This window comes from Anoplophora glabripennis, unplaced genomic scaffold (assembly GCF_000390285.2).
Source record: "Anoplophora glabripennis isolate ALB-LARVAE unplaced genomic scaffold, Agla_2.0 scaffold88, whole genome shotgun sequence".
Classification (NCBI taxonomy): Eukaryota; Metazoa; Arthropoda; class Insecta; order Coleoptera; family Cerambycidae; genus Anoplophora; species Anoplophora glabripennis.
Genome location: NW_019416799.1, coordinates 169,294 through 184,531, shown reverse-complemented (window position 1 = coordinate 184,531; position 15,238 = coordinate 169,294). Strand labels below are relative to the sequence as shown.

At 36.2% G+C, this 15,238-nt stretch overlaps 1 protein-coding gene across 1 annotated transcript in view; it reads right to left on the bottom strand.

The window, feature by feature from the left end:
* The window catches only part of LOC108912012 (teneurin-a), a 225,486-nt gene that overhangs the window by 120,637 nt on the left and 89,611 nt on the right, over positions 1 to 15,238 (bottom strand). The window contains exon 7 of the mRNA XM_018717129.1: positions 4,251 to 4,332. Within this exon, the coding sequence (XP_018572645.1) occupies positions 4,251 to 4,332 (82 nt within the window). The remainder of the gene's footprint in view (positions 1 to 4,250; positions 4,333 to 15,238) is intronic.

Sequence of the window (15,238 nt, the reverse complement as noted above, 5' to 3'; positions counted from 1 at the left end):
GGCCGTAGGGTCGATTTAATGAGTTTTAAACCGCGCGATGCGAAATTCGAGTGTGTTTCCGGGGATTTTCCTGATAACTAATTTAGTAAATTAGCCGGCAACTCGAATTAGAGGTAAGCGTCAGCGCTGGGAAGCGCGCTGCGGTCAGAGGTGGGATTACGGGCATCTGCGGGGGGCTCCTTGCGCACCCCTCGGTCGTCTTGTCGGCAAGCGCTTTTTTTCTTCTATTTTTTGATTCATAAATATGAAAATTGCTTCAGCTATACTGGGTGTCGCAATATTCCGTGCATACAATCTGTTTGATTATAAAGGCCCCAACCTATAACTCGGTTACCCATTTTTTGATACCCTGTAAATATACAGGGTGTCCGGGAAAATGTAGGAAATCTCTCGGGTGCAAATAGAACATGAAAAAATAAGATGACGAGTTCCTATAAAAATTTTTCGTACGAAAGTCATTTAAACAACAGGAAAGTCATTTTAACATGTTTAATCCGAAAAAATACAAAATTAAAAAAAAACGCGGTGGTGTCCCAGGCACCTTAACGAAATTATTGAAAAACTTCATAAGAGGGTTCAACATGGGCTCCGTGAAGTCTGATACACTCGCGGGCACGACGAATTGAGGACTGCTGTACCCGCCACAATAACCCAGCTTGTTCATTACCACATCACAATGACACGTGATTCTCTGTAGAAGTTCCTCCTTAGTGTCGACCGGAGTGGAATACACCAATTGTTTGAGGTGTCCCCGCAGGTAAAAATCCAGAGGGGTTAGGTCGGGAGATCGAGCGGGCCTCCTCTACCTATCCAACGGTTTGTATAGACGTTATTCAGGTGCTCCCGCACACCAGCGCTGGAATAAGTTGGTGCCCCATCGTGCATGAAGTACATGTTTCGGCGGGTTTCAGTTGGTAAGTGTTCTATTAAATCTTGAAAAGCGTTCTGAAGGAACTCCAAATAAAGTTGTCCATTCAATTGTTCCGGCAATACGAATGGTCCAACAAAAAAATTGCCAATGATTCCTGTCCAGATGTTAATCGATTGGAACTGATGTTGATGATGCGAAACAATAGTGGCATGAGTATATTCATCAGCCCATACATGTGTGTTGTGTAAATTGATGATACCATTTTTGGTAAACCTTGCTTTATCCGTGAAAAGAATAGTGATAATGAAGTTTACATTATTTCGTTGCTGATCCAATAGCCAGTTTGCAAACTACGAGGAAAATCTTCAGGAATCAGTTCATGTATTTTTTGCAAATGGTATGGATATAACAGCTGTTCTTGAAGAACTTCATGTACTATTGTTTTCGATGTATTAAAGTATGCTGATAATTTATATACAATTTTTACCTATTAAATTATATTAAGTACTTTAAAAGTTATCCAAGAAAAACCGATTTCCAGCGTTTCCCACATTTTCCCGTACACCCTACCCTGTATATATTTTTAAATGGGGTTATTTTCTTTATACTGACGCACAATTTTTTTTTCTTCACACTGGGTGAGTGGTGACGTCATCGATATTTTTTTAAATGGGAATGGGAATGGGAATTTCGGGTTTTAAGATCAATCCATTTGTTATTTTGTATGTCTGTGTAATTTTTCGGTTATTTATCTTCTATGCTACAGAGCCAAGATAAAAATCGAAAAAAAATAGTCAAAATGGAAATGAACCTCCTAATTCGTTTGAATATTTTGTGTTAATTTTGACGAAGCAGCATCCTACGGGAGGATTACAGTCGAATTTAAGGGATCCTCTGTACGCGTTTGCCGATTCCCCGAATCTTTCGGAAACCGACACCCCATTTAACAAGAATGTCATCGGCGTCGGAGCCTCGCGTACGAATTAATTCATTTTTTACCCGCGACATGAATTCCTCGCGTATAATAAGGAATAAAAAGGGGGCGTCGAGGAACGATGAATGGTAAGAAAACACCTATCAAATTGATAAAGGAAATAAGCAGGACATTCTCCGTTTGTCAGGCAGTCGGTGGTTGGCGAATTTATGGCATTCTTCGGAACGCTGGCGCGCCATCACCTCCACAAAGAGAAAACGAGAAGGGCACCGCTATTATTTTAACTGAGAAAATTCTGCGGACATCCAGATGCCGACTTCTTATTCACGGGCCTCCTTTTCACCAGACAAAGGGAACTTGAGAACCGCGCAGCCGTATATACAACTTTTTTCATCGCCCGTTCCGCTCCCTTGTGTTTCGGTGTTGATTTATGAAATACCGGCCAATTGGCGGGGAATTAATTGAATTATTATCGATATTTAGACCGCCTGCATAAAAAATAATCCGATGATATCGCCAGAACCACCAATTTAAAAATACATAATTGCGGTCGTTTCGCACAGAAAACGCAAATGAAAGAAATACAAGTGCTTTCGGTTTAACGTTCCAAATAAGACAAGGTATCTGGGAAATGGTGGGTAATCTCGCCCATTTTGGTAAATGATTAATATAATGAAGAAAAATGCAATATGATCGACCGAATTGGTTCACTTATTTCGGTGCCAAAATTGTGACAATATCTTTTTGTACGGATCCGGAAATTCCCATGACGTCATATACGAAGCATCTGGTCTTTATAATCTAAGTGGCAACATACAATTCTTTTCATCAAGGTTCGCTTATAGTCAGTCACCATGTACGTAATGTACTTAGTATATTATTAGGTCTAGTAATACTTTTCGCGGCACACACAAACAACTGCGAACCTTGTAATTTTGCCCAGACAGTCGCTAGGAAGGGCAACAGACGGCTAGACGGGTGGTTGCAGTACAACTGCCACTTAAGAGCTGTTATTGACTTTGAAACACTGATATATTTTCCCATAAAATGAAATGGTAGTACGGAATTATTGTGCCTGTAAAAAATCGCAAAGTTATAAAAAATTTAACGTTGATATTGGATTTTTACGATTAATTAAAAATTCTGTTAAAAAGCAAGTTTCTATTTAATGATCACTGTCGAGTGTTTCATCATGTTTCAAAGCAAAACATAGTTGGGGGGTTTAAGGGTCCGATCTTTGAACAAGAAAACTCACCCTTATGGACAACCATAGTGGACAATTATATGTTTAATAAACTTTACACACCAGTTGGGTTTCTTCTAGATTTCGTTCATATTTAGTCCAGGCATTTGTATTTGAAGTCATCTATTTTATTGTACAGAAAAATTCCAAATATTATGAGGAATAAGAATCCGACAGGGAAAAATATGTCAAAAAACGGGCCAGTTTTCGTTCTTTTTGTATGTTTATTGTTCCTTTGAATTTAGCTGTTTTTTTGGAATAGGCAAACTTGGATTCTTGTTCTACATAATATTTGGGATTTCTCTGTACAACAATGTTTAACAAATTAGTTTATTTCAAACACAAACGCCAAAGCCTACTTTTACTGCTCTATCGCCTGGACTAATTCGAAAGTTGAATTTAATAGATTCCAGTTGAATTCTTACTAGATTTGACTTAGTCCAGTCACTGAAAGCGAAAATAAGGTAAAAGCTCCCAATTTTTTTGGATAGCATGGATTTTCCTGAAAATTTACATACAAGCTCATCTGACCCCCACTTCAAAAGTTATATTGCCTAGATGTGTGCTTTTTCCTATTTGTGTGAAAATCACAGATTTACGTATTTTAAAGATTCAATTCATGTTGAAATATGTTGGGTAAAGTTCCTTTCATGTTTTTTAATATAATTTATGAAATTTAATTACTTTTCAACCCTTAAAAATTCTTAAAAACTACCATGGCCAAAAGAATAGGAAAAATTTTTTTTAACAGTTTAAAATATTCAGTTGTTGCATTCACAATGTATTGCATTTCCTTTGTTATTCATTAGAAAGCTTACGACTTTTTGAGATATTCGCGAAAAATGGCTCAAAAACATGCATTTTTTAGGTTAAAAACAAACATGTTTAGGCGCAAATAACTCAAAAAGTATTGACTGTACAAAAAAATCTTATAGAACATTTTTTGCTTAGAATTCGTCCCTTTATCGAATCGTGAGGTTATTTTTAATAAAATAATTCCCACCCTCCAGAAGGGGTGGCATCCACCCCTAGGGTAAAAGCATACATTGGCACTATATAACTTTTGTTTCTTGGACTATTCCTTAGCTACAGTTCAAATTTCATGTCAATTAAGTCCATCCGAAAAAATTGGTAGCCAAAAGGCTAACTAGAATAGTGTCGAATACGACAATAGGAATTAAAAAAATGGTTCTGCGACTCACCTGAGCTGGGTGTTGGCGTTCGCCGACATAGGTGATCTTGCGGGAAAACCAGGCGCCCTCGGGCTCCCACTGAGCACATACTCTGAAACAGAATATCAGATTCGGAACAAAGTGAATTTCAAGATACGCAGCTACTGGAACGCAGTGCAAACTCAGGGCTAATTAAACTATAAATAGTTAACAGACTCGGTTTTAATTTATTTAAGAAGTCGTCAGCAGACGAGAAAGTAAAAGTGAAATGGGATTTTCGTATACGCGACTCGGTTTTCGAGCGGTAGGTTGCTGTCGCAGGAGAAAATAGTGAGGTTATGTTCCACCATCCCCCAGAAATAAGCGTAAGCATTTCTAAAACGAAACACTTGGTATAGAGAACTCTCTTGGGGAATGTAAGAAAGTTACAGCTGATAGAGTGCAGTGTAGGAGTAATATAACATTTAACAAATCCACCAAAGGTTATCCGAAAATGAAAGGCGCCCACACCACAACATTCAGGAGAATGTCTCTGTCCGCCTAGTTTTTGCAGGCATTACGCTCCTACCAGACCTGATGGTCTTAGAGTTCTTGCGTAAACGCGGGCAAAAAAAGGTCACCTGTAGCCGTCTGGGTCCTCGGAGATTTAGGGAAATAAAATAGAACTGGAAACTAACAGTCGTATTGGCAATTTGTTGTTGCGAATCCAATTCTGCCGGCTGATTTAACACCAGAAAAAACTAAGTACGGTTTGAGGATTCCCAACGCCTTTTTTTTGGGAAAATGAGATTGAAATATTTCTTAACATTAGAATACTATAAATTGCTGGTTTCATGATTGATCAATAACACCTACATTATCTTTGAAATGAAGACATTTGCTCAACCAACAGAAATATTTTCCTTAGAAACAAAAATGTAGATGTAAGAAACGCACTTTGTAATAATACGAAGTTCTCTGCGACGTTCCGGCAGTAACAGGAGGCAGCTCATTACGAAATCACTATTTTCCTCTTTCCGTCCATTATTCATATCTATATCTATTCCCCACGGCGAGCGGACGATATTTTAAGAATTTAAATTTAATCAGCATAATACACGGGTACGGCTCGGAAAACGTGTATCAAAACGGAATAAGAAAAATAGCGGCAATAATTCTTGATGGTGTCGAGTTGACAATTGCCTCTCCCCCAGTATCTCCGGTGTCAGGGGAACAATGTTTCAAACAAATGTTGCTCTCGCCGTTCATAAGCGGAACGACTAATACTGAATTAGGGCGTTCCATGCACACCGACTGTCGCTAATTAATGTACACCTGTATCAATAAAAAAAACTGTCACTTTAGCTATAGTATCTCTTACAGTTCATTATAAACAGCAAACATATTTGTTTCAAACTACCAGTTCCTTAAAATATATTTTTATATTTAAAATTTAGTATTAATGTGGGAATTATTCAAGACAAATGTAGCATATTATAATCAAACTTATGTTTACTTGAAAGAAAATTGTAGGTCACAGAATGGCGTAGCGTAGCACTTACGCTCTGTGTATACACATCTCCTTCTGAGTAACGACACTAAAGCAGCTGGATCGTTCTAACGACATATTGATGAGGACCATCAATAAGTCCCAAACCGACCTATGTCTGGTTGGTTAAACTTACGAACGATCCTATCTGTTGTACTAGGTGTTGTGAGTGTGAAACAAAATATTTTTTATTACTGAGAAATATTTATATCCAAATACATCCTTAAAATAAGTATATACAATCATTTGACCAAAACTATTAAATTTTGTATTAAACAAACGATACATTAATATACAATACAATATATTTATAATACTACGATTAACAAAAGAAATATACCACTAAGAAAAAATTAAACTAAGACTTTAAAGTTTAAAGTAAATATTTATAGGATACATTTAAAAAAAGATAAATAATATCAATGATTGGTCTGTGCTTGAATATTTTTACATAATACATGTTGAAATCGGGTGCTATTGTCGTAAGTTCAATCGAGTTTCAAATTCTGCATTAAGGGCTTTGCGTTTTTGGTTGAGTCGCGGAACCCCCAGACAGGTTGTGGGGAACCCCAGGGCCCCAGGGTTTCGCGGAACACAGTTTGAATACTACTGGTCTAGTCCAAGTTCAATGGCAGCTCAGTTTCACTTCAAGCCAGTCCCAGTCCTAAGTAGAAAACCAATTAAAAAAATTAGTAACAATATTAGTTTAAAATCCAGTTGTTGAAACAGATTAAAGATTAAAACACATCGAAGTAAACTAAAGAACAGTACTACAAATAAAATAAAGTGAAGTGTCGATCGTAACATAAGTTACCTGAAGAAAAATCCTATAAAGTTGGAATAAGGCCCTAAAAAAGGTTTTCAAGAGCAAATGTGATAGGCGAGGCTGAAGTTTGTCAGTAAAGAAGCCCCCAAGGACTGCAACTCACAAGACAGACAAGTTTTATGATAGTTTCCTAAGCGTGAGTGGAACCATATACTGGGTGATCTGGAGAAAAGAAGACACCACAACGACAACGGTATACAAATACAAATGAGAATAAACACACAGGACAAGAGGCAGATGTTAAAAAGTGAGTTCTAAGCCATATTTATAAACTGTAAACTTAGACTAAAAAGCTAAAAAGTAGCTAGAGGTTAGGGACGATAGGTTGTTTCGCGATCATTGAATGTTTCCAAATTATTTTCTTTGTAATAAAATCATCAATATTTTTTTTATTTGGGTTCTTAAACAACCTTGGAGATACGAGCGTATTAGCATCTACTTGCTGGCGTTCGAGCAAACCGAGAGAAAGGGATAAAACATTTTATTTTCCGTGCCAGGACAAACTGCAGGAAAGAAGTTCTTTAATGGTTCACTTTAAGATGTCGTAAATTAACTGTTCGGGGAGAATAAGAGTGGATACAGAAAAAGATCATTATCAAATGGTAGATAAAATAGGCATTGCCCGTACACGGATGGCGGAAGTTTTGATATCGTTAGGCGGCAACGAAATGCCGTCCCGGTTTTACATTACGAACGGCGCGTCGGTAAAAAGAGGAGTAGATGGCACTACAGACGGAACATTTCTAGCGCCGTCAAATATTTCGTCACCGTTTTGTCAGAAACTAATTCTTAACCTTTAAACGCTGAGTGTTAAAGTATTTGAAATGAAATTAATGATCTCGATGACATTCTGAGAGATAAAATTTATGATAGTATAGATACTCGTCAAACTAAAAAAAATATAGAAACTATTGAAAATTTAATTTCAGCATATTACTTATGACCTCAACTAATAGGTTTAATCAACAAACCTGTCAAGCTGAAGTAATAAATTCCCTGTACAGCTGCAGTTACTCGTAGTACACAAAGTAAGTGTCGATTTGTTATTTTCGCGGACGGTGTTTTTGCTTTAAGTGCCTTTGTTTAAGAGATTTGTGTAACACCGGCAATAGTTGCAAACGGTAGAGGAATGTCAGCGGTTCTCAACAAGTTTTCTATTAAAAAATCGGAAATACATTTTTTAAATATGACTTTTATATAACTTTTAGTTATATATTCTTCACAATCAAGTCTACTGTTGCTACAACTAACTCGGTCTTGTGATACCAAGTCACTGGCAATACCTTCTTGTCTTCCACTAATCGATTGCCCGTAACTTGAACTTTCAAGTGTTGTAGCAACGGCTGGATCCGAATTATGCACGTCAATTATAGCGGAGGTAGTAAAATGATGATATCAACGGAATTATAAAAGGGTATTTGTGCGGCCATCGCCGCGCTATCGATCGCCGTCGATGCGGGACGAGTCCGCTGACGGAGACGGTCGTCTTCTTCAACGTATCGCCGCGCGCGCCGAGATTCGCCTCGATAAACATTCATTACCTGCAGCGCGGCCCCGCCAGTCAATTTAACCCCGCTCAATTTAGATTACTGTCCGAGACCGCTTTCCGTTTTCTTGTTTCTTCTGCCTCTCAACACATTTTAAATTAACAGTACATCTCCATCACCCTACGAATCGAAACCTACGGGAATGAATCGCCCGGCTCCGATAGAAACATAAATTTATATAGACCAAAAGATCAACGGCTGGCTATTGGTAAGAAACTTTTAGCTGATATCCGTGAATACAGAGTTTGGTATCAATCAAACATGTTCTGGCAAAAGCAATATCTCCACAGGCTTCATAAATGTTTACAAGCCATGTGACCGCCGAACTTAGGCAACCAACATTGCAGCTTTTTGTCTTAGTTGTCAAAAAAATGAAAAAAATTGCCTTTTATGTCGTACTGACGACTATTTCAAACAATCGTAGTCTCTTCTAAACTTTAAAGAACGTACCTACTTTTTCTACTTACTTTAAAACTATTTTTCTCAAAATAGCACATTGATAAACACATAAAATTCACCAGAGTACCTTATATTAGGTATAACGTGAATTGTTTTAGTTCCATTTCATTCGTTCAACAGGAGGTATGGACTTATTTCACAATAAGTATCCAGACCAGAGAATTAGTCGAGCTACAATAAAAGTATCCAAAAAGTTTGAAGAAACCAGACGAATAAAAGATTTACCAGGATCAGGAAGGCGAAGAACGGTAAGCAAAAATGACAGTTAAAATGTGATGCTCGATGTTACTGAAAATCCTTAGTCATCCGTTAGATATATCTCAGCCAACTTCAACTTATCGAAGTCCTCAGTTCACAAAACTCTGAAGTCTCAAGTGTGGCATCCTTAAAAAGTTAACGTCTTACAAGAACTATGGGCAGATGACACAGACAGAAGATTGCTGTTTTGCGAGGATATTAGAAATTTATTTGAAAGACAACCCAACTTTAAAAAATCACATAATTTTCAGTGACAAAGCAGCTTTTTGCTTAAATGGAACCGTGAACGGGCAAAATACCAGGATTTGGAGCTCAGAAAATCCGCATTGGTTGCAAGAAAAACATACACAATGGCCGGAAAAAGTGAATGTTTGGGCTGGAATAGTAGCAATTTGACAGGCGACATTTATTTGGATTTTTTGCGTTTTCAGCTGATTCCAGCCCTGAAATTAATTTTTCCTAACCCTAATGAGCACGATATGCCTTCTGGTGACGTCTGGTTCCATCAAGATGGTGCCCCTACACATTTTCGCCTGGATGTAAAAAATTACCTTAATGAAGTTTTACCAAATAGGCAGAAGAATGGCCACCACGCTCCCCTGACTTAAGCCCACTAGATTTTTTTTGTGAGGTTGTCTGAAAAGCGAAATATATGTGAACAGACCAGACACTATCGAAGGATTGAAAAATCGTATCAGAGAAGAAGTTCGAAACAGACCACCAAATGTTATTCAAAATGTAATTGATAACTTTGAACACCGAATTGGGCATTGTGCAAAATGGTTAATGGGGGCCACTTTGAACATTTGCTCTAATAAAATAATAAAAAGTAGTACTAAATTATTGTTTTCATTTAATTCCTCCATTTTTTGACAACTATAACAATAACCGTATGTTGTGCCGTATTGGCATTTTAAAACGGTAGATACCACAATGCTCTTTGAAAAGCAATAAGTCACTAGCTATACGTACTACAAACTGAATAATTAGTGCGACTTAAAACTCATATTCACTTATAAAACATAGCGAAAACGTTCACAATATTAAAAATATTAAATTGTAATAACCTAACATTCGAAAACATTAATTATTATCCTCACACATTTGTTTTTATTAACAAATAAATACTTGTTAATATTTAAAATGTAAAAAATATCTTAATATAATATCTAAATTTATGTGTCTAGGTAAAAAGATCTGTTTACTGCTTGTGGTTTACTACGTATTAAAAACGCAGTAAAAACTAGGTTAGTGACTGAATACTACTTTATAAATACAATAAGCAGTCGAATTTGCTCTAATAAAATAATAAAAAGTAGTACTAAATTATTGTTTTCATTTAATTCCTCCATTTTTTGACAACTATAACAATTAACAAACCGAATTCATCTTTAGATGGGCTTGCTATTCATACTATTTTTACTAGTTTTAATAAAATAACGGATACGTTTCCGAAGATTGGGAAATAACACTTACATAAAGAAGTTTTTATTCTTTTCAGGCGTAGACAATTTTTTTCGGCCGTCTTACAATTTTGCGATGTTCAAAAAAAAGTCTTTGTTCTTATACCGAAGGAGACGTTACATTGAAATGGTCCTCGTAAAATTATTTTGTAGTTTTATTAAATCCAAGTCCTCCCTATTTACATTTTATTGTTCCTCTGCGACGTAGTAGCGAAATAAAATATTTTACTAGGATATAACGCGAGATTGAAATCTACTGTTTGGCCATGCTTATACAGTAGTTTGGAGAATTAACTTTCCATAAGAAACGAAATTGATTAAGTCTGAGCGTGGCGTTGGCATTAAACGCCTACCATTTCACGTCCTTATCGGGCTTGTCACAGTCCACGTAAAAGTGAATTTAAGTAGCTTATAATTGGTTGCGCCGTTGTAAAATTTATATGTCGTGTCGTGGATTAATGCTCTTCTAACTCGGCATTGTCATGAAAGGGATAGTTACGACCATATTTTTTTATTAACTAATGTGAGAAAGCGGGGCGGTCTGTTTTCGCCTAAGTGTTGATATTAATCATGTAAAGTGAGAGGGGTGGGCTACTCGAATGCCGACTTTTCAATTTATAATATTCACTTAAACGACCGGTCTGCTTGCTTTGATAAATTTAGTGGCAATTTGCGTGATTGCTATCTAATTTAGAACAGTGCGGCCATCTGAACAATACAGTAATCTTTGAATTTATGATAAAGTTTTAAACAGATTATCTTCCTACATTTAAATAAATATTAATCATTATTTTCTCACTCAGTTTAGTATCATTCTAGTCTAATTTCATTAACAAAGAATCAGACCCGATATAAATTCTCTCATTTTTTATGGGTTTAATACTAAACACCAAACAACTCGTACCCTCCGCTGTAATAGTACAGCGCGGCGAGTTATGGGAGTATGGCGCTCGTAAGACAAGTAATGTTGACATTTATTAACACATGTGCTCCTGTTTATTACGTTATACGGCAAAAATTTAATTTGGAAGCAATCCAAAAGGCCAGTCTTCTGTCCTAATAATCATAACATCCGTTAACTCTGACATAAACGTTCTGGGATATAGCAAATTTGGTTAAAATTCTGGCATAGTTACAACACGGCGATGTAGGGATTGGTCACTTTTGTAAAATTGTTACATCAACAAATCACATTTCTTAAAAAAAAGGAAAAAATATACTGTGATATTGTTCTATCAACTCTTCAAATAGAAATTGGAAAAAAAGTAGTATCAGAATACTAGTTTATTCAACTGCCGTTTGGATAAGTAGATATACCAAGCGAACATAAGCTTTTCTCTGATGATTTGGGTGTTATTTTGCTAGTCTGGCAGAGCTTGAGATGGCTTTGTAGCAAATAGGCAACCAGCAATACATTTTTATAGATTTTATTACACAGTTTGTCTTTCATATGAATTAATGTACTACAAATAACAGATTTTCCTCCATTCTAACGCAGAAACTGACTTAATTGGTGTCACAAACTTGTATCGGAAGTTTAAGGTCATAGAGAAAAAAGTTAATTAAAAAGTGTGTTCAAAACTGTTTTGGCACTGCTGAAATGCATGTATTTTATCGCGGCGAGTATTTACAAAAAATTCTGTAACACTTTTTACGAATTTGAAGGTTTCTTATGCAGCCGGACTGTATTCGAAAGTCAGTTTGTAATACATTGTTGTAGTGATTGCTGTGCCGTTTTTCGAGAGTACATTTAAGGCGATGTTTCGCATTGTATTAGCTATGTCCTGTCCAAATTTTGTTCGTGCAACTCTCTTGGTTTCGACAATACCTATGTATGTTTTCATCCACTAAAATTGAATAATTTTTCAAATATTTTGAATTTTCACCACCAAGAACGGCGGTGACAGCATTTTTAACATTAAGGCGATGTTTCGCATGGTATTAGCTATGTCCTATCCAAATTTTGTTCGTGCAACTCTCTTGTAATACGATTTGAGAGGAGTGGTAATGTTGCAACGCGTGCGAGCGAATTGGATACGTCGCGCTGAAGCTTGTGTGCAAGCAAATGGTGGATACATCGAACATCTATGAAAATCAGCAGTTCTCAAAAGGTGGCTCCTTGCAATGTTGAAATAAGTCAGATTTTAAAATTACTCAACACAAATCCGTGTATTTACGTCATTTTGACATAACGCACATGTGGCAAAAATAGTTGACATAAGTTCATTAACACCCTGTATATATCTTGTAGATTACATCAGCCATTCTCCAAATTTTTGTTGATGTGTTTCGAGAAGGGAATAAACAAAATTCTTCCATATTGAAAGCTGAAGTTGTCCTTTAAACAAGTACTATTTTCTATTCTTAATGCTCGCAACATTGCGAGTTTTCTCACGTATTCACAAATAGAGAATAAACCACTTCGAAACATGCGAAATATCCCTCCGATCTAATAAACGTGTCCTTGATTTTTATGAGGACGATATATGCAGCATAAATCACACTTAAGGCGATAAAATTTATGAAAAACTCCCGTTCGAACCTAATAAATTGACAAAGTTTTCTGACGGAAATTATCGTAAATACTTGTTTCTGACCCATCTAGGTCGAGCTTTGATAAGATTACACTCTTATACTTCGTAGAAATTTGTCAGTTTGGAATCTTACAAAAAAATAAGCCTGGAGGCTGCGAAATGAATTTTATTTGTCGATTTCCGTGCAATCGCACATGAATCTAGGAAATAATCGAACAAGCATCTGAGGAAGCAAAGCGTTGTGTCCGAGTACATAAAAAAATGTTTACGCCTGGAGTGCGCCAATGGGAGAGCGAGAAAATAAATGGTTTCCAAATCCGCCCCCTAAATCAAAACAGAAATCAAGCAGTCCGCCGGAATAAACAACTTGTTTGCGGCAACATTCTGCAACCCTTCATACCGCCCGCTATTTTATCAGAATTTGTCAAGTCGCAGAGGATCCGGAGTCCATCAGTGTCAGTCAGACGGCGAGTAATTACCACTGGGAATTGAATACGAATGAACGTAAAGCATCTCTTCTTACTACTTGCTACTTCTTATAAAGTAGGATAAAATCTAGGGGGAGACGACTCGGTTGTTGAGTGTTAATAAATCGTCGATGGTATACGAGGGTCCCGAAAACATACCGATACAATCCTGTAGGGCACGGATTATGTCAGGCCTGCTCCGAGGAAAGAGATAAAATGGGAGAATATTTAACTCGAAACGAACTTACAACAAGTAAAAGTGATTTCTGTAGATTTTATAATGGTTACAATGTTTGTTAAAAATATTTCTGTCAAGTAAAAATTACCATCAAACGTTACGCTTTCTAAATGTATTCAAAATATCAAATATCAGTAGCTATGTATCTAATGCCGGGGTCACACAAAGCTCTAAGTTAGCTATGTTCGCTATGTAAGTTATAGATAGCTACCATTCTTTTAAAATAACTAATAAGAGTGCATATCATATATAAAGTTTTAAAAATGTAGAAAATATCAAATTTACTTTGACATATCTACCGCCGCGAACATAGCGTATGCTATTCTCTGTGCTCACGTATATTTAAAACAATGGTGGCTATTTTTAATGCGCGTAGGTAGCTCTTTGAAGTGCAATATTTGCTGTTTTTAACGTGTATAGCGAACGGCGCGTAGCTAACATAGCGCTATGTGTGTTATAACTATAAACGTAACGATTTCATTAATTTGTTTTTTATAATAGCTATAACTGACGTTTTTACGTCTACAGAAGTGTCTAAAATGTATTTTATTTAATTAAAGATTACAATCGAACATAGCGCTAATTAAACCTACACAAAGCTCTGTTAGCTATATTCGCTATGTATGTTATAGATAGCTACCATTCTTTTAAAACAACGAATAAGAATACGTATGATATTTAACGTTTTAAAAATGTAGAAAATATCAAATTTACTTTGACATATCTACCACCGCGAACATAGCATATGATATTCTTGGTTCCCATGTATATTTAAAATAATGGTGGCTATTTTTAATGCACATAGCTTTCTTTGAAGTGGAATATTTGCTGTATTTAACGTGTATTGCGAACGTCCCGGTCATAGCTAACATAGCGCTGTGTGTTTTAACTAATAACGTTCTGGCATTCTCACGTCTACAGAAGTTTCTAAAATGTATTTTATTTAACTACAAATACTATTGAACGTGCCGCTTATTAAATCTATTGTAAATGTAGCTATGTAACTAATGCTAGTGTCACATAGAATTCAACGTGTGTAGCGAACGCCACGGACGCAGCAGCGCTATGAACGTTATAGTGAAATGATTTTATTAATTTGTATTCGAATTTTATAATAGCCATAATTGGCATTGGCTACGTCTGTAGATGTTTCTAGTTCTTAATTAACTAAAAAATACTATCGAACATAGTTAATGCTCTTTAAATTTATTGAAAATGTTTGTAACAGAGATAGTCACACAGAGCGCTATGCCAGCTGTATTCACTATGTGTACTAAGAGTAGCTACCATTTTCAGTCAGTAGCTATGTACCTAATGCTAGAGTCACACAGTGTAGTAAGCTAGCTATGCGAACATAGCTAACTTGACATTCGGTGCAACTCTAGTACAGTTCAGTTTAGTTCATTTATACTCGAATGAACTGTTGCTATCATAGCAAGTAAATTAATATTCTCAAGGTAAGCGGTCCCACAAAATTTTCCTCTTCTACAATCTCCTTACTTGGTATATTGCTAACTTTAAAGGTTCATGGCACTTTTAGCAAAGCCTGCTTAAAAAAGAAGTAAAGCACATAGTTTATTAATTCTTTTTATTATAAAAATAATTCAGAGGAGTTATTAAAGTTTTTTTGGCCAGAAGATATTTTATTATTTTGCTAAGTACACAAGAAATTTACTTTTTTGTTTAGTCCGGGAGGTG